The 20,994-nt window shown below is 35.8% G+C and overlaps 1 protein-coding gene across 10 annotated transcripts in view; it reads right to left on the bottom strand.

The window, feature by feature from the left end:
- ZNF385B (zinc finger protein 385B) overlaps nucleotides 1–20,994 on the bottom strand; it is a 416,540-nt gene that overhangs the window by 87,633 nt on the left and 307,913 nt on the right. For all 10 annotated transcript variants that reach the window (XM_002808008.4, XM_028830892.2, XM_077956605.1 and 7 more), the window contains one exon: nucleotides 15,548–15,690. In XM_002808008.4, the coding sequence (XP_002808054.1) occupies nucleotides 15,548–15,690 (143 nt within the window). The remainder of the gene's footprint in view (nucleotides 1–15,547; nucleotides 15,691–20,994) is intronic.

Here is a 20,994-nt window from a genome sequence, read left to right on the forward strand (position 1 = left end):
TGCTGTTTTCAATGTAGGGAAAAAGCATTAAGGTAATGAGCTGAATTATGTCTTCTAAGAAAATTCTGTGCTTTTTTGTTTGTTTCCATTCTTGAATAAGCAAATGCTTAGCTATGACTGGAAGTCATTAGGGGAGACAGGTATTTTTCCATCAGGATGCTAAGAAAGTTCTTGATAGGGTTTTTCATTTTATTTTCAAGATTTGATGTCCCAAATTTTTGGTCAAAGTATACATAAGATTTTAAAGATCTGTAACATCTTTCAAAGATCGTGCATAACAAAAAGTTCACATGATATTAGTATATGCACTTTTGGAAAAATATGAGAAAAATTATAGGTGTTTTAAGCAAAATGAAAAACTACCTGGAAATCTTTTAGGGAATTAATAAGAATTTACCTCTATTGTGAATTTTAGTAGCCTAAAAGAAGAAATAAAATGATGATAAGTACTATCAATATGTTTTGTATTTGGAGAAGTTACTGTCCTCAAAGTACTTATACTTTATACTTCTCAGTGAGATATATTCATATTTTAACAGCAACAATGAATAGCTCAAGACTTACATAGTTGACAATAAACTCTATCACCCAAAGATAAATACCAACAAAACTGCTTATAGTATACTATTCTAAGTGATAGGAACAGCAACTAGATTCACCAAGATAATCTAAATAAAATGGGTTGGCTGTTTGCTTATTTAGTATTGTATCTCCTTGGGGTGAAATAAAATGAGAAATATTTCAGGAATACAGACTAAAAGAATAATTTTTCAGTAGATGTGTAAAATATGAAATAGAGATTCATTTGAGGGTAGGTCATGAGAAACGGTTATTCCATAGCACACGTGAAGAGAGATCCATCCCAAAGTTTGGAAGGACAGGTCAAATATCTGAGCTAAAAGACAGTAATCAGTTTTTGGCCTTTTGTCTTCTTTTTAAATAGTGACTTGAAAACAATCCCCAAAATTGTCCTCAGATTAAATTTCCATAACATAAAATTCAGTGCCAAAAATAAATCTGAGAAATATCTTTTTATAAAATAGGATTCTTTATTTTTTAGGAGAGAAAAAAATGTATACAAGTAACTGAAGAATACTTGCTGATACTTACAGATGTAGTTTAAAAAAACACTGGTGCTAAATCTCCAAATCCAAATAAGGATACGATTGCTTGTTTTCTGGTAAACGAGCTTAAAAATATGTTACAAGGGCTTTCTAAGAGACTAGAGGAGTAATACACTTTCTTGATTTAAAAATCAATACATCTCCTGAACAGCCACATGCATTAACTGACATCCTTTCAAAACCATTCTGTCAAAGCTAAGTTTGAAAGGCTGTTCAGTAACTAATCAGATATATCCTGATGTTGAGGTCCATGACACAAATTAAAAAGGCATAAGATGAAAAGAAGACTCCACCAGGCAGGAAGAAGTGCAAAAGAGAAACCTGGACCTTTGAATATATTTCTGTTTGAATATATTTCTTCATTTTGCAAAGCTAAGTGGAAACGAAGCATTTTTCTCCCAAATATGGGCCAACACATTTCTTACCCTTTCAGTAAGAAACATGACAATTGAGGACTAGTAAAGCTCTAGACAAAGTAACAAATGTACGGTGTTCTAATCCTAAGTATTTTGGGCTCTTAATTCCCCATGCCACATACCTATTACACAGTGGTAAAATGTCAGGGATCACGTATATTTTCAAACTTTAAAAAAAAAAATTTGTTTTTGTTTGAGCCCCAGAACTTCCCCACCCACCCAAACAAAATCCTAACTGGAAACTCAATAGAATAAAACTCAGTTTTTAGAAACTGAGTTCTGGTGAAAGCAGGTAGATCAGGCCCCAGATCTACCAGCCTGATTTCAGTCTTTCTAGCTTGAAAATGAAGAAAGATTTGGAGAATTTTAGTGACTTGTTTGAGCCTCCTCTGGTAACACCTGAACCCACATCTCCTTCTATGGTTGCCAGATTTAGCAAGTAATAATATAAGATGTCCAGTTAAAGTGGAATTTTAGGGGTAAACAACAAATAATTTTTAAACTATTTGTTGCCAAACATTGCATGGCACATACTGACATTAAAAATGATTTGTTTACTGTTTAATCTAAAACTCCTCTTTAGTCTGGGTGCAGTGGCTCATGCCTGTAATCCCAGCACTTTGGGAGACCGAGGTGGGTGGATCACCTGAGGTCAGGAGTTCGAGATCAGCATTGCCAACCTGTCGAAATCCCATCTCTTCTAAAAATACAAATATCAGCTGGGAGTGGTGGTGGGCGCCTGTAATCCCAGCTACTGGGGAGGCAGACAGGAGAATCGCTTGAACCTGGGAGGTCCAAATGCAGTGAGCCGAGATCATGCCACTGCCCTCCAGCCTGGGTGACAGAGTGAGATTCCATCTCAAAAATAAATAAATAAACAAAAATATATAAATAAATATCCTCTTTAACTAGATATCCTATAGTTATCTGTTTCCCCGTCCCTGATTCCCACCCAAGGATGTCACAGCTGTATCAGTGTTGATTCTACTGCTTCTCCGCCTCACAGGCTCACCTTGTCACACTTAACATTTTAGGGCTTTAACTAGGAAAGTGGTCCCTGAGTGGTTTTGTGGAAAGTTGATAGCAAAAATATTTTATGTCATCTGTTCATCTTGCTGTTGCCCTTTTGTATAAATAGCTATGTGTAAACATAATAGCTCTTCTTAGTGGAAAACATTTTTCGTTTAAATTTGTCTCTGTATTTATAGTGTACAAAATATACAATAGTTGTAAAGTAAAATAAAGAGCTTTAATAGAGTGCTTCCCTCTGCTTTCTGCAGTGATAATTGCTTTATCGAGTAAGGCTCTGTTAATGGTACAGCTTGACATTCAACATTTGTCCATTTGATTTATAATTATTCTCACGTGATTTCAAGGAGGCTATGGTTCAAACCAAAAGTAGTTTAAATTGTATTGTCTTTTCTTCTGAATTTGTAAGGAAATTACAAATATATGTTACTTCCAGGCAAAACTATTTTCATTTACCAAATTTATTGCAAATATACGCAAAGCCCTCTCTGCCTCTATATGTTCTGAATAGAGTAACACATATGTAAGAGAAAAATAAGTACAGCAAATGAAATCACCAACTTAAAAACACATCCAGTTTGCTCATCTATGTTGACCATGGATACGGCACCAAGAATTCCTCATCAAACAATGAAGAGAAACCTACGTGAACCACATAGCAAGTTGTCATGAAACAGGTCAAGTCTCTCAGTAACGTTCACAAAAAGGCTGTTAAGGGGCAAAAATCATTTGTATTTACAATCTATCCACTCCTTATAAAGATTTTCAAAAATACTTCTGAATTATTCTGCTTTCTTTCCTGAAGTTCAGTCTATCAGGATGCTTGGCCCTTCAAAGTCTTCATGAAACTCATCTGAAATTTTTATTCACCTTTCTGCCTCCCCACAACCTGTAATACTAACTATAATCGGAGAAATACATACACCTGAAAACACGAGAAGTTGATATGCCACTTTATTAAAAAGACTTTGTATAATTAGTCAAGAATCACCAAATTTCTGCCTCACAATAGAACAATATCACAATATCAGTTGTTGGCAGTTATCAAACCACTACAGTTCCACTGGCCCTCCCAAAGCTGAGGTTAAAAGCTGGCCTCTGGAAATCAATCATGCTCTCAGCAAAGGATATTTCAGTGATATGAGAGCTGAAATGGAGACTGTAATCTTTTGTGATTACCCTAGAGGCTGAAGCAAACGTAAAAGGGAGTCTATGAATTGCTGATAATTTCCTGTGATGACCGACTCCAGGAAATTCTGACATTACCCTTGCACTGTAACAAAATGAAGGTTCCCCAGATGCATAGCTTCAAAGAACTCTACATCTGGGTGTCACAATGCTTTTTTAGAAGCTGCTCATCCATTAAAGGGGCCAGGCCTGTGAGGCAGTAGCACTCTCTGAAGACAATGGAAGGTCTGATTGCACAAGAAGTAATGAGCTCTATGCTGCAGGCTGTCTTTCTACATAGTTCTTTTCTGAGGGAACTGATGTAAGATGTATCGGTTTTACTCCCCCCACCACCTCAGAAGTCTAAAGACTGGTAGATTGCTGTTCTAACAGCTGTAGAGCTATGAATATCTTAGTCTGTGTAATTTAAATTTTTTTATTTAGGCTGATATTTGCATTCTGAGAAAAAATATTTTTTATGCACATGTACATACCCTTAAGGTCTATATAATACTTTGAGATAGAATCTAAGACTACTAATCTTTTTTGAGTTGGCAGCGAACTTACAGTTAGATGCCATGCTCGGAGCACAGGTTAAGGGGGTCCTTTTCATGTGAATGGCAATTTAAATTCAGGAAAACAGGTGTGTGGGAAGGGGAGGAGTGGATAGGGTAAAGGGAGATGTATAACAATCAAAGTTCAAGGGATTTTTGGAATAAATTTCCATTATCAATACATGAAAAATAATTTGATATATTGATTATTATGACTTAATTTAAAATGTATTTTAAATGGCCATTTTAACTTAATTGCAATTTGATTAATAAATAATGTGGGAATAAAGGTTCTATATTTGGAAGTCAACCGTATTTTAAAAATACAGCAAAAAACATGATGTCTTACTACTCTTTGACAATGTATCATAGGTACACAGCTCTCAGGTTCAAAATGGCATGTAGTCTTTGAAACCTAAGTATCACTGGAGGTAAACAGGGAAAAAAGAATCCATTCAAACTGGTTGTGCTTATTCCCAACCTCCACTTAACATACTCTCTTCCGATCCCTGCTCCAAATTCAGCGGCAGCACCTCTGTACTGTTTCCAGGCAGTCAAGTGACTGTATCTTGAAGTATGCTCTAGCATTATCTCATTCAGCTAACGTAAAATGAGCGCCTGCTAAGTCCCAGGAATAACTATTGTAAACTGGAGTGTTAAGTTCTTAAACTCAAGGTCTTAGCCATATGTATGTCTTTAGCATCTACCTTAATCAGGATTGCCCAAGTGATCAACACAGCCAGCCCAAGTGATAAACTCAAAACTCAGTTTATTTGAGGTAATTAGGAAAAAGAAATCAAAGAGATAGAAATATTAATTAAAATATCAATATTGTAAGAATTGAGCTTTGCTGTTTTAAGTATCCTTTCATAAACATAATCTCATTTGATATTTATAGATATTTTATTAGAAATAGTATGGGATATGTTATATACTTATAATTTTTTCACAGCATCTCATTAAATTTCAAAAATTTTCTAAATATTCAGTCATATACCCTCACTTCCCCATAAATATAATAAACTCAAATCTTCATAATATAAAAATAGGAAGGTATTACATCATGAAAATGAGGAAAAGTGGCACGAAGTGACGTTCTTGAGATTAAAGACTATGAGTCTAGACATGGGTCTTCTAACTCCTAGTCCGGTGCTTTTTTCCCTATACAATGAAGTGAATCACCCTACCTTGTTCTCCCCTTTATTCTGTTTTCTGCTTCCCTGGACAGCATGAACAGAGGCAAGGCCAAGTAGGAAGGTTAGAGGTTTACTTTAGAACAAAATAAGTAGAGTTACTTTTCTGAGGTCCCAAAGAACTCTCCAAATGGCTTTTTGGAGAAGGTAGGATATAGTTGATGAATGAGTGACTGACTAAATAAATAAATGCTACTACTTCCTTCAAAAGGTAAGTGCTTCGAAAACGTACCATGTGATAGCATCTAACAGCTTCAGCTCATTTTGGGAAATGTAGGTGTTTATGGATTTGATCACCCTATAATGGCAATGAGCAATCTTATATATAGAAGTTTGGGTCTACCTGGGAAAAACACAGATATTAAGTAGGCCCAAACATGTGTTTTGAGAATTTCATTCTGTGTACCTCTAATTATTTGTAAATCATAAGCCTGTGAAAAAATCAGGCATATTTTCTATAATACCACTCAGATCTTTAGTTGGCTCAAGAAACTGTATTCACAATAAGAGAAAACAAGTACAGGCTGACAAGATGAATCTGTCTCCTGAATCAAATACACTGCAAAGGAGAATTTTCAACTTGACTTTAGAAGCCACAGGATTTATTGGCTACTTAAAAAAATATTTCACACATGAATAACCTGAGAGAAGTACACATATTTAAGTTCAAGATATAGTATGGTGGAGCTTTTGCTTTTCTGATATTTAGATTTTCTGTTTTTCCTTTTCAGTGGTAGGGCTCTCTACTAGAATAAATGAGAAGACTGGATTCTATTCTTTAATCTTCTGATTTGCAAAAAGGGCAGAACAATGACACATGTAACCTATTTCATATGTGGGTATATTAAAAGAATTAATGTAAAATGTCTGAAATATGCTAAATCCCTCTGGCACTAGAATTTCATGAAAATGGTATCATTTATATGATTTATTTCTTTCAAAAATTTCAAGTATCACAACATAAAAAGGAAGGTAAGAAAACCTAAATTGAAAGCAAAGCTGTAAAAAATGTTTTTTCAAGATTCCTACTGAGCTCTACAAAGATGTTGAAACCTCACAGATTGCTAAACAGCACTCCAATTCATCTTTAGCACCCTCAAAAGCAACTATAAAAGTAAAGGAACCAGAATGTTCCAAAGCATGTCTCTCCAACCCCCAAGGGATGTGAGATTTAATTCTGAACACAAAAGTCTAGAAGGTGGAAGTGAAAACAGATCTGTGTCGTCAGATGGGTTCCCAAGCTTTTGATAAAAGGTTTTCAGAGGCCACCACCATTGATTAAAGTTTATAGAGTAACTAATTTAGAAACACATTTTCTGAGCTGGTGGGAATGTTTTGTACAATAACATTTTGCTACTTTTTTGTATTTATTAGGCTTGCCTACTTCACCACAGAGACATAAAGTTTTGGTCACTGAGAGAAGCTAAGAATTCTTCTCTTAAAATTTTCCTGTTTCCTCTTCTTCTTCTACTTCTTTTTTTTAATTATCTGGAGATTTGATTAATATTAGTGTAGAATAAGATAAAAATTTTTAAGAAGAGGGCCCAACATAGACACTTTTTCCAAGTTGACTCTACTCTTGAAAAATGCTGACCTGGGACAGCGCCAAGACTAAAGACTTGTCTTGCCAGAAAATCTGATGTCCCCTCCAAGTACACATAATCCTTGAAACTCTAGCACTGAAGATGAGGCCCCAGAACCATGTGACATTGGGACTAGGATAAAGAAAGGGACATGCAAGAGGACATAGCATGGTGGGTCCACAGATGCCTCTTTTCATGGGCTCCTGAAATTTTACATTCCTTTACCTCATAAAGGACCATCAAAGTCTCAATCTGATATTTTTAGGCAACTTTTATTAAATGAATTGACTGTTTACTATGAGCACAATTCTCTATTATGTTATGGTGAATTATACAAGAGGAAGCAGTTTCTATTAGACAGCGAGGAACTTCTGTCTAATTCATCACAATAACCTTTCTCCTTAGCACAATGCCAGGGACATGCAGTAAATGGTTGTGAATGAGTGACTTTTACTAGATACCCTGAAAAAGCAATTTATTAGAGAGAAAAAAATGTGACTACACATTATACAAACATACAATAAATACATACCATATAAATAATATCTGCATATTCTAAAGGTGTTTCAAGAATGAGTAGAGAAGAGGGAGATTTGAAGACAAAACCCTTAGTAAGATAATCTTGAGGCTTTTGAGTAAGGCAAGGGACATTAGTTAAATTTTAAAAGGACTTGTGGTTTGAAAGGGTGAGGGGCGGCTAGGTGCAGTGACTCACACCTGTAATCCTAGCACTTTGGGAGGCTGAGGCGGGTGGATCACCTGAGGTCAAGAGTTCGAGACCAGCCTGATCAACATGAAGAAACCTCGTGTTTACTAAAAATACAAAATTAGCCGGGCACATGCCTGTAATCCCAGCTACTCAGGAGGCTGAGGCAGGAGAATGGCTTGAACCCAGGAGGCGGAGGTTGCGGTGAGCCAAGATAGTGCCATTGCACTCCAGCCTGAGCAACATAAGCAAAAACTCTGTCTCAAAAAAGAAAGAAAGAAAGAAAGAAAGAAAGAAAGAAAGAAAGAAAGAAAGAAAGAAAGAAAGAAAGAAAGAAAGAAAGAAAGAAAGGGTGAGGGACACAATAGCGCAGAGGGTCACTATGTGTTTTTTTCCCATCTGTGGTATATTTACATACTTTTTCTCTGTGTCAAATTTAATAGAAATGGGCCGGGCAAGGTGGCTCACACCTGTAATCTCAGCACTTTGGGAGGCTGAGGCAGGCGGATCGCCTGAGCTCAGGAGTTCAAGACCAGTCTGGGCAACATGGTGAAACTCCGTCTCCACCAAAAAATACAAAAATTAGCCAGGTATGGTGGCGTGCACTTGTACTTCCAGCTACTCGGGAGGTTGAGGCAGAAAAATCGCTTGAATCTGGCAGGTGGAGGCTGCAGTGAGCTGGGATTGCATCACTGCATGCTAGCCTGGGTGACAGAGCAAGACTTTGTCTCAAAAAAAAAAAAAAAAAAATTAATAGAAATGTAAAATTTTCTAGGCACAGAAATCAATGCTTAAATATTTGCACAAAATATTTGTTAGCTTTGGACCACATTTCAAAGATTCCCTATAACTATTTTTTTTCTAATGATTTGGTGAATGTTGCTGTTGAGTTATCTAAGCCTAGTAATAGGCTGTCAATCTCTCCCCTCTTCAAATGATTTTGAGCAACCATGGAAAATTTCATCTTGGCATATTTTAGTTCTATGCACTCCTTTAGAAAATACAGAACAAGATAATCCTTCAATATATTTTAAAGCATGTCACAAAAAATAAAAATTAAACCATATTTTCTGTTTTACTGGACTGGGATAAATGTTTCAGTCCAAGCAGAGTCAGTTGGACATACTAGTATCCTAAGAAATATGGAATACATAATTTTTAATGACAGCAAGCACTATTAGAGTGACAAAGAAGACTCAAAGGGCAAAAATTAACATTTGGGTGGCAAAAGTATTCTACTTAAATTAAAAAATATTCAAATAAGAGAAAAATACATATTCAAATGTTTAAATAAAGACTTCATTAAATAGATAAAGATATTAAATGCAAGTTAAAAAGTCAAATGTCCTAGCTTCAGGTTTCCTTACAATAACACCTCATGGGAAGCATAGCATAAATTAAAAGCAAAGCAAATGTGAATTTGATTCCCATTTCTTTATTTAGAACCTCTCTGATGAATATATTATTATTTATACTACAAGAAAAAAAAATTTAAAATATTCATTGATATTGCCAAACCATGAATGAGTCAGAATCTCAGAGGTTCTAGAATGTTAAAATAAATGGTAATCATATAAATCATTTCACAGCTTGTCATAGATGATTCACAGAATCATACAGTGGTTTGGAACTTTATACTTAGAAATCATCTTTATTCTGTCCCACATATTTGCTCTTGTCTCAGGACAAAAATAATTTCAAGGTAGGCAGTAAAAATCAGATTATTTTTCACAAAATTAAGACTGTTAAGCCTCTTGCAATAAAGTAGTCGTGACTGCCCTTATACTTGTGTTTTCCTAGAGCAGTTGTAAAAACATGGCAGGACTCACAAAAATATTTCAAATAAATAGGCACATAAAACACTTGCCAATTGGCAGAGAAATTGACAGGTGGCTGTGGTCCCAAATCAGCTCTTGATTATAGCTATAGCTCTGAACAGTTACACAAATACATATGCATGTACACAATGTGCGGGTGCTAAAAATAAACTTTACTTACTTATTGTCACGTCATGTAAATTGGGTATGTGTTTCAGTCTGCTCAGACTGTCATAACCAAATAGCATACACTGGGTAGCTTAAAAAACAGAAATCTATTTTCTCATAGTTCTGGAGGTTAGAGGTCCAAGATCAAGGTGCCAGTATGGTGGGGTTCTGGTTGAGGGCTGTCTTCCTGGGCTTGCAGCTGGCTGCCTTCTTACTGTGTCTTCCCATGGCAAAGAGGAGGGAAAGCTCTCTCTGCTCTTCTTATAGGGCACTAATCACATCATGAGGGCCCCACCCTCATGACCTCAACTAACACTAATAACCTCCAAAGGCTCTATCTCCAGACACCATCACTATCAAATTGGGGGTTATGACTTCAACATATGAATTTTGAGGGGACATAAACATTCAGTTCATAGCAGTCTACATATATAAATATAACTTATAAATGTACTTACTTTATCATATTAAATTAATATTATCCATCTTGGTAAGTATTCAATTTATTTCAATTCAGAAGAAGTCTCTTCTTAAGGGGAACTAAACACCAAGTATTATCCAGTTGTTTGTGATCAAATATGAAAATTTAATCCACAATAAAGGAAATAGGACATCCTAATTCTAATGTAAGAAACAATTGTGTGTATTTTGGCAGCTCCCACAACATTATATACAACCACTGAAGAATGACCATGGATAGATTGGCAAATCTAAAGAAAAATTAATAATAAAAATTGAAAACATCTCTACTAAGATAGAAAATAATTATGTTTTCTGTTGTTTCTTGAACACTGTAAACTTCAGTAACGATTTTCACTTGGCTGATATTTCTTGGTTTTTATTATCTTGCCTTTATCAAGTCTATTTACTTCATTTTTTCCTTATAAGTTTATTGGGCACAAGGGGGTTTTTGTTTTATTTAATTTGCTTATCTTCTCCCCAAACTCAATACTCTTTACTACATATATTATATTTTCAATAAAATCCAGTAACTAAGAATTTTGTTTTTAATTAAATACTCTTAAAGCTGGGGTCTGGGACAAGGAATGTAGTAAATACTTGCCAATATTCATACACCAGCCAAACAGAGACAGCTGGGCACTATAGCTGGAAGAGAGTTCATAACTATTGCCTTTAGATTAAAAAACAATGACAGTTCGGCCAGGTGTAGTAGCTCACTCCTGTAATTTCAGCACTTTGGGAGGCTGAGGTGGGCGGATCACCTGAGGTCAGAAGTTCGAGACCAGCCTGACCAACATGGAGAAATCCCGTTTCTACTAAAAATACAAAATCAGCTGGGCATGGTGGCTCATGACTGTAATCCCAGCTACTCAGGAGGCTGAGGCAGGAGAATTGCTTGAACCTGGGAGGCGGAGGTTGCAGTGAGCCAAGATCACGCCATTGCACTCCAGCCTGGGCAATAAGAGTGAAACTCTGTCTCAAACAAACAGAAAACAAAACAAAACAAAAAACCAACTAAACAACAACAACAACAACAAAACAATCACAGTTCTCAGGAAAATATAAATTAAGTTAAACACTTGGGCTTATCACGTGGTCTTAGAAGGAACTCATAAATGTTATTATTCCCTTTAATAGATGCAGGAGTATGAACATTGAAAACCAAGGAACTGGGACCCTTTCTTTTCTTCCAAAAAATATTGTTGAGCACCTGTGTCAGAAACCCAGCATACTAAGATGAATAAGATAGAGCCTCTGTCCTCAAGGATCTGATGTTCTAGTGAAGAAGACAGATTAAGAGGTAATTAGACTATGGTGTAACAACTGCTATAATTAATGTAATCTGAGGCTACTTGGGAAACACAAAGGATGGGACTTAATTCAGACTTGAAGAGTCACAGAAGACTTCCTGGGAAGGAGGTGATACCTAAGTTGAACTTTGAATGACACATAGTTGAAGGTGGGGTGGCAATGGTGGAAATGAGTATTAGTGGGTAGCCAGCCACAGGCTTTGGAATATTAAGATCAAGATCTTTAAAACTTTATGTTTTGGTCCACACAGTTTTTTACCTATAAATGACTCAAAACTGCCCCTCTGTAAAGTACGCTGCTGAAGCACAGAATTAACATCATCATCCTCCAGGCGTGTGTCCTTGATATGTACTCCATTATAAATTATCAACGATCCATACTCCGTCTTATCATGTCTCTTTAAACTCTGCTTATACAAAGATTAAAATTGTTTGCTTATTTTTACACACATAAGCATTGAGAGAGATTCTTTCAGTTGTGGTGGATGAGGCAAGGCAACCACTAAAAGAAGACTGTGAAGCATATTCTTCATCCGGTACAACTTAGCATAGAACAGGCATCTATTCTATTTTGGAATACAACAGGATCTCATTTCATTCTTGCTATGTTTATCATATAATGTTATCATACTTCACTATAAGAAAGAGGAAAACATTATGTTTTTTAAAATCTACTTAAAGAGAATAACAAAACATCAAACCTCCAAAACTTTCAACTATGGTCTCAGAGCATAGTGTTTCCATTCTTTTGATAATAATTATAAGATTAAAATTGACCTCATTTCTTATATTTACTAATATTAACCTTGGCTAAAAATAAAATGATAAGGTAGATTTCACCTAGTTTTCAAAGAACGATTGGACTATTGAGTACAATATACTTTAAAAATTTGCCAACAAGAAATTATAGCTGTTTTTCAAATATATTCTGCTTTATATTGTTTGTAGAGGTCTATTACACACATTCAAAAAAAACACTTCCTCCTTCTATTTAATGATTCTGCTGAAAATTGCCTACCATACTTCCAAAAAAGAGCACAAAAGATTTCTGATTGAGCTTTGTTCACAATGAATGAGGTGGGAGGTGATATGGGCCAAAAGACTCAAGGACGTAAAGAGCCCGAACATGAATTTTGAAGTTAAAAAGATGCTAATTCAAGTCTCAGTTCTTCCTTCAATAACTCTCTTTTTTCCTCTAGACAATAAGAGTAATAATCACTGCCTACCAAAATGTTTCAAGGTCTAAGTACTTTGAGAGATGTAAAACATCACAAATATACAATAACCCAGTATACTTATTAGTGGTGATGCAATAGCGTTTTCCTAGGAAAATGTGGACGATGACTTTCATGACATTCCCTTAGGTATTCTATTGGGTGAGTTGGATCCTGGAATGGAAAAGTCTATAGGAAAAAAATTATAGTAATTTAAATTGCAACTCACAGGGAGAAATCATAGGTCACCCAATGATCTCATAAATTCATTTCTTGCAAGATAATAGAGGATCCCACTTGGAATGACTTATATTTAACACACTACTAGAAGGGCTCCTGTTTAATAAATGCCATGCATATAATACAGGGAGAGTAAAATAATTATTTCATGTAATTATTTGCAGTATTCTTCACCTTAGCCAAATAGTATTTTTATGTGAAAATTATGTTTATTTTCTTCCAAGAAGGAAAAAAATGAACTTCTATTAATATAATTATTCTTTGGGTTTTCTCAAATATATCCTAAGATTAATTGCTGTGTACAATTAATCAAACAAACAAAATGACGTGTTAGTACATCTGTACCCTCTATGCAACATGAACAAACCATTATGAAACTGTAATTGTATTCTCTCCATTTTTGCTTTGCAGCTCTTCAAAACAGAGAGGCAGATGTAAGACATTTTGATAACAAAAAAAGTGACAAATAGATTAGTGCTAATCATATGATTGCAGCTGTAAAACATACTGTGACTGGGTACCTTGGTACCTTTTAGGTATCTGTGTAACATACTTCCAGAAGGGGACTGGAAGGATGGATACCAGCTGCTGACCACCTTCCTCTAGTGAAGGAAGTAAAAGTATGCAGGGGTAGGGAATATGATTTTCTAATTTTACCTCAAATGCTAAAGTTTTATTTGAATTTTTGGAATAAGTATTCATGTATTATTTATGTTAAAAAATAAATAAATAAAGAGACCAGCGCAATGGCTCACAGCTGTAACCCCAGCACTTTGGGAGGCTGAGGCGGGTCAATCACCTGAAGCCAGGAGTTTGAGACCAGCCTGGCCAACACGGCCAAACCCTGTCTCTACTAAAAATACAAAAATTAGCCAGGCGTGGTGGCAGGCACCTGTAATCCCAGTTACTTGGGAGGCTGAGACATGAGAATCACTTGAACCTGGAAGGTGGAGGCTGCAGTGAGCCAAGATCATGCCATTTCACTACAGCCTGAGCGACGGAGCAAGGCTGTCTCAAATAAATAAATAAATAAAATAAAAAGTAAAAGAAAATAAAATAAAGAGAGGTGAGCCACAGCAAGCCATTTGTAACTATCTGCATCATGAATGCTGCTTCCTGACAGCAACTAGACTTCAGCAATGGCTATAAATGCTAACTTCCAAAGGCACATTAATCAAAACACAAATACCTCATAAATGTTCTATGAAGTATAGCTTAATTCAGTTATGATTGGAATGTGTCACACGTGTTTGAATAGAGGATACCACTGGCATCCTCAAGTTCACATTCTCTGAAATGGCACAATGTAGTGCTCTGGGATGGAATGGGTGGATCAATGAAAGCAAGGCAGGCATGATTTATCCTATTGAGTCACTCCACTGCTCTAGGAACAATGCTCACCTTTTGTAACTTTTTTTTTTTTTAAACTGTTTGACTTGTCTCTGAAAAACTCAAAGAAGACAAAAACATTTAACTGTTTACTCACTAAGTCAAGGCCAGTGCTCTGTAAAAAGTTGGCTGTTGCCCCACCCCCTAATTACCTTACAACACTTTAAGTCCTGACAGAGGGCCTGTCAGCAGATTTTCTTGACAACCCTTAAGGAAAAATCCTCTTGCTGTATTCACTTCATACAGAAGACAGACTTGCAAAATGAAACATTTTGCAGCACTTCAGATGCTCTCTGTCTGGTGGTGTTGATAATGCAATTTTTTTTTATTATAGCAGCATTTATAATGCTGTATCATTAATGTAGACCATCATGCCCAACTAACTGTATTTATCAACCAAGCAGACAATTTATGCATTCACCTGAACTGTTGAACCTTTTCTTTTACTATAAGGTTTAGAATCTGGCTACAGATTGATTTTATGCTAAATTATATTGTTGAAAGATGTCATGCTCCACTTGACACACCTACAAAATGTTTTTCACTGAAATAAAAGAAGGTCAGCTGATCTGAAGAACAGCAGTAATTATAAGTAATTCACTAACATTTATCCTGTGTTTTAAAATGTCAAAGTATCTTGCAGATAACATGTAGATTTAAGATGAGTGTTTTTCTTTTTTTTTTTTAATAGAGTCAAATTCACATCATCTACAATAGCCCCCAAATAGAAATTTTGTTTGTGTAGGATTCACATTTTATCTAAAACATCTCCCAAATAAAAATGCAACCAGAGAGATAAAGCCTACAGTTATTTTTTTTTTTCTAAGAGAAGGGAAAAATCAATGAGTCTTGGTATCTCTGAATTGTATTCCTGAGCATGTGAATAACATCCTAGAAATGACATATGTTCTAAAGCCACTGGAAATTCTATCAAAATTGTGCAACACAACAGGTGAAAAGTTTTCTGTGGAAATATTTGTATAATAAACATGCTGGCTATTGTTTGGGCTACTCCTATGGGCGAAGCATCATCTTTCATAGCACAACTGAGCAGCATAACCAATATATGGTCTAAAATTACACACTTGGGAAACAGGCTGTATCTATTGACTATTCACAAATGTAATGAAAGTGATGGAGGAGGACACAAACAAAATAGAAATTAATTTACTCACTGTGTTAAAATTTGGAAAGAGCCCAACAGCAGAACTACTGTCCACTGGAAAAGACATAAATGGTTTGATATCCAGTGAAGGCTGCATCATCAGGGTAGGTGTGCGCACAAGAGCAGGAAGGGTAGTAGTGTGGCATGTACTGCCTGCCAAGAACAAAACAAAAATGAATTCAATTTCTTGCTCACATTCATCTCACTCCCAAACCTACAGTGTAAGACCAAGTCTGTCGAGCTGCAACCTGCAAGCAAGAGAGTTACGCTGGAAGTAAGCAAATTGCACAGGAGTAGTAAACATAATAAAAATGATCTTCCTCCTCATTATCCAAGACAGTGATGCACAATGCTTCCCTATGCGCAAGGGCTGAGGGATGCTCAGACTCAGCCAGGACACCTAGTAGACAGATCCTACTGGCAGGTGGGTCAGGCAGAATGAGAATGTCCTGTTGGCCAACCCTTTGCCTTTGACTGGCCAAAAGTGCAGGAGAGAAGAGGGGAGGAGCCTCTTGAAGCCGGATACTCCTTGCTGTTAAGAATTACTGAATGGCTAGTGGACTGGTTTTATGCAAACCGGAGGTAAATATAGGGTTTTTAACAAGAAAAAGAAAACTTGAACCCGTATAGTTCCTGTCTGCTCTCAAAGTTATGATTCAACTTATTCTCTTAAAAAAAAAAAAAACTTTCTGAAAGTCGCTCTTATTTTGAAGTAAATGGGTAGTCTAGACATTGGATAGTTAGAGACTAAAAGGGTTGATTATGGCTTGGCTGCAGACAGGGTGTTTGGGGACAGGTAGTAGTTAGGACAGGGATTCAAAATTTTGACTTCAACTTTTTATTTCTAATTTGTTTTGTATTATTGTAGCAAATATCCCCTTTAGCAGCTAAATTACCTGTCACCTCTATTTTTTTTTTGTCGACTATTTTTAAATTTTGTTTTAACTTTTGTGGGCACATAATAGGTACATACATTTATGAGGTACACAAGATATTTTAATACAGGCACACAATGCATAATAATCACCTCAGGGTAAATGGAGTATCCATCCCCTCAAGCACTTATCCTTTCTCTGCATTACAAACAATCCAATTATACTTCTTTAGTTATTTTGAAATGCACAATAAGTTATTGTTGACTATAGTCAGCTTGTTGTGCTATCAAATACTAGATCTTACCCATTCTAACTACATTTTTATTTTTTTTAATTTTAATTTAACTTTATTATTAACTATTTTTCAAGACAAGGTCTCACTCTGTCACCCAGGCTGGAGTGCAGTGGTGTGATCATGGTTCACTGCAGCCCTGACCTCCCTGGGCTCTGGGGAGCCCCCAACTTCAGTCTCCCAAGTAGCTGGGACTACAGGTACATGCCACCACACCTGGCTAATTTTTGTGTTTTTTTGTAGAGATGGGGTTTTTGCCACATTGCCCATGCTGGTCTCGAACTCCTAGGCTCAAGCAAACCATCAGTCTCAACCTCCCAAAGTGCTGGAATTAAAGGTGTGAGCCACCACACTCAGCATCTAACTATATTTTTGTACCTATTAACCATTCCCACTCCTCTGCCCTCTTCCCATCCTCTAGTAACCATCATTCTATTCACTGTCTCTAGTTCAATTGTTTTAATTTTTGACTCCACAAATAAGTGGGAACATGTGAAGTTTGTCTTTTTGTACCTGGCTTATTTCACTTAACATAATGTCCTCCAGTTCCATCCATGTTGTTACAAATGCCAGGATCTCATCCTTTTTGTGGCTGAATAGTACTCTATTTTATATATGTACCACATTTTCTTTTTCCATTCATCTGTTGATGGACACTTAGTTTGCTTCCAAATCTTGGCTATTGGGAATAGTGTTGCTATAAACATGGGAGTGCAGGTATGTCTTTGATATACTGATATTCTTTCTTTGGGGTATATACCTGGCAGTGGGATTGCTGGGTCATATGGTAGCACAATGTTTAGTTTTTTGAGGAACCACCAAACTGTTTTCTATACTGGCTGTATCAATTTACATTTCCACCAACAGTGGAGGAGGGTTCCTTTTTCTCCACATCCTTGCCAGCATTTGCTATTGCCTGTCTTTTGAACAAAAGCCATTTTAACTGGGGTGAGATGATATCTCATTATAGGTTTGATTTGCCTGTTTTTGAAGATCAATGATGATTGAACACATTTTCATATACCTGTTTGCCATTTGTATGTCTTCTTTTGAGAAATGTCTTTTCAGATCTTTTGCCCATTTTTTTATTCAGGTTTTAAAAACAGACTTGTTTGAGCTCCTTATATAGTCTGGTTATAATCCCATATCAGATGGATAGTTTGCAAATATTTTCTCCCATTCTGTGGGTCGCCTCTTCACTTTGTTGATTGCTTTCACTGCTCTACACAAGCTTTGTAACTTGTGATCTCATTTGTCCAATTTTGCTTTCCTTGCCTATACTTGGAGGGTATTACTCAAGAAATTTTTGCCTACTCCAATATCCTGGAGAGTTTCGCCAATTTTCTCACATAGTAGTTTCATAGTTTGAGGTCATAGATTTAAGTCTTTAATCCATTTTGATTTTATTTTTGTATATGGTAACAGATAAGGGTCTACTTTCATTCTTCTGCATATATATATTCAGTTTTCCCAGCACCATTGATTGAAGAGACTGTCCTTTCCCCTATGTATATTTTTGGCACTTTTGTCAAAAATGAGTTCACTGTAGATGTACAGCTTTATTTCTGGGTTCTCTATTCTTTTCCATAGGTGTATGTGTCTGTTTTTATGCCAGTACCATGATGTTTTGGTTATATAGCTCTGCAGAATAATTTGAAGTCAGGTAATATGATTCCTCCAGTTGTGTTCTTTTTGCTTAGAATAGTTTTGGCTATTCTGGATCTTTTGTGCTTCCATATACATTTTAGGATAGTATGTTCTGTCTATGAAGAATGTTGTCATTGGTATTTTGATAGGGATTGCATTGAATCTGTAGATTGCTTTGGGTGGTATGGACATTTTAACAATATTGATTCTTCCAATCCATGAACATAGAATATTCTTCCATTTCCTTGTGTGTGTTCTCTTCAATTTCTTTCATCAATGTTTCATAGTTTTTGTTGTAGAGAATTTTTACTTCTTTGGTTAAGTTAATTCCAAGGCATTTAATTTTAGTTATAGCTATTATAAATGGGATTACCTTCTTGATTTCTTTTTCAGATTGTTTGCTGTTGGTATATAGAAATGCTACTGATTTTTCTATGTTGATTTTATATCCTGTAACTTTACTAATTTTGTTTATCAGTTCTAGTTCTTTGGTGGAATCTTCAGGTTTTTCCAAATATAAGATCATACCATCTGCAAATAATGATAATTTGACTTTTTCCTTTCCAATTTGGATGCCCTTTATTTCTTTCTCTTGTCTAAATACTCTGGCTAGAACTTCTGCTATCACCTCCTTAGATATGTAAGTTTATATCTTAGATATCTAAGATATGATGGTTTAATCCATGAGTAGAAGATTTATAATGCTCCTCTCCAGTAACAAGCATCTTTCTTTAGTGTATAACTTTCATGTAGTATAGATAAGTAACTGCTGGTGCAGGTAGCTCTCTGGGAGGCCGGCTCTGGCATGTCAGGCTTTTTTTTTTTTAATATAACAACTTTATTGAGGTATAACTCATATACCAGACAATTCATCTGAATTGTAGAATTCAATTACTTTTAACATATTAACAGAGTTGTTGTATTATTCAATTTTCATACTGCTATGAAGAAATACCTGAGACTGAGTAATTTATAAAGAAAAAGAGGTTTAATGGACTCACAGTTCTACATGGCTGGAGAGGCCTCACAACCATGGTGGAAGGCAAAGGAGGAGCAAAGACACGTCTCACATGATGGCAGGCAAGAGAGTGTGTGCAGGGCAACTGCCCTTTATGAAACCATCAGATCTCATGAGACTTATTCATTGTCACAAGAACAGCACGGGAAAAACCTGCCCCCATGATTCAATTACCTCCCACCAGGTCCCTCCCATAACATGTGAGGATTATGGGAGCTATAATTCAAGATAAGATTTGGGCTAAACCAAATCAATTGTAGAACCATCACCACAATCAATTTTAGAACATTTTCATAACATCTAAAGGAAACTCTTATCCATTAGCAGTCACTCCCCGTTTCCTCCCAATATCCCTAGATCCTGGCAACCACTAATCTATTTTCTTTATCTCTAGATTTCTCTATTCTAGACATTTCATTTAAATGAAATCATATAATATGTGATGTGGTCTTTTGTGACTCACTTCTTTCATTTGACATAATGTTTTTGAGGTTTATCTATGTTGTACCACGTATCAGAATTTCATTCATTTTTTAGGCTTAATAATATTGCATTGTATGGATTTCCCAAATTTTGCTTATCCATTCATCAATTAATGGGCATTTGAATTACTCCCACTATTTTGCTATTATAAACAACGCTACTTTGAATATTCATGTACAAGTTCTTATGTGGATATATGTTTTCAGTTCTCTCAGGTATATACTTAGGAGTCAAATTTTGGAAATTGTTTGGTCATCTGGTAACTAAATGGCTTAATATTTTGAGGAAGTGGCAGGCTGTTTTCCAAAAGGTCTGAAACATTTTACATGATTACTATCAGTGTATGAGGGTTCCAATTTTTCCTGGCCTGCCTGTATAGGACCACACAATAATTACATGCCTAACATCCCCTATTGACTTCAAGGAGAAATGAACAGTATGAGATAACGCTGCAACTATTAAAATTTCCACCAATCTTTTACACAGTGTACCAGAGTCATTAAACTTTCTATTTCAATGATCCTTTTTTGGTGATGAATATTCTTAATAAACTCTGCATCATATTTCAAATCGTTCCAGAACATTATTGGCAATAATGTTTAATGGACTGTCATACTTCATTTACATTGATCCTAAAAACAGAAGAGAAAAAAGAGAGAAGGGTGCCTGAAGCATTTATCTGTAATGGCAAGTCTTTAGGTCAGCCCCGTCCATTAGGGAAGACAGAGTAGCACTCAGCAAAAATAGAACCAGCCAAAAGTATAGATTGAGAGTAATGTTGTTGTTGTTGTTGTTGTTGTTTTTCTGATGCTCAAGTAAATACTCTGATCTCAGTCTGTCATTCATATAACCACCCTGTATTTAATTACACATTACTCTTCAAATTAGGTAATGTTAACTTCAGTGCTTGTAGATCTAAGATGATGTATTATATAAAAATATCAAATGTTGCAGAGGTACTTATTAAAATATTTATTTTACAAGTTTTGCTTTAAACTCTTAGCTAAGTTAAAAAAAAAAAAAAAAAAAAAAAAAAAAAAAAAAAAAAAAAAACAGAGATATTGGCCGGGCACAGTGGCTCAAGCCTGTAATCCCAGCACTTTGGGAGGCCGAGAGGGGCGGATCACGAGATAAGGAGATGG

This window comes from Macaca mulatta, chromosome 12 (assembly GCF_049350105.2).
Source record: "Macaca mulatta isolate MMU2019108-1 chromosome 12, T2T-MMU8v2.0, whole genome shotgun sequence".
Taxonomy (NCBI): domain Eukaryota; kingdom Metazoa; phylum Chordata; class Mammalia; order Primates; family Cercopithecidae; genus Macaca; species Macaca mulatta.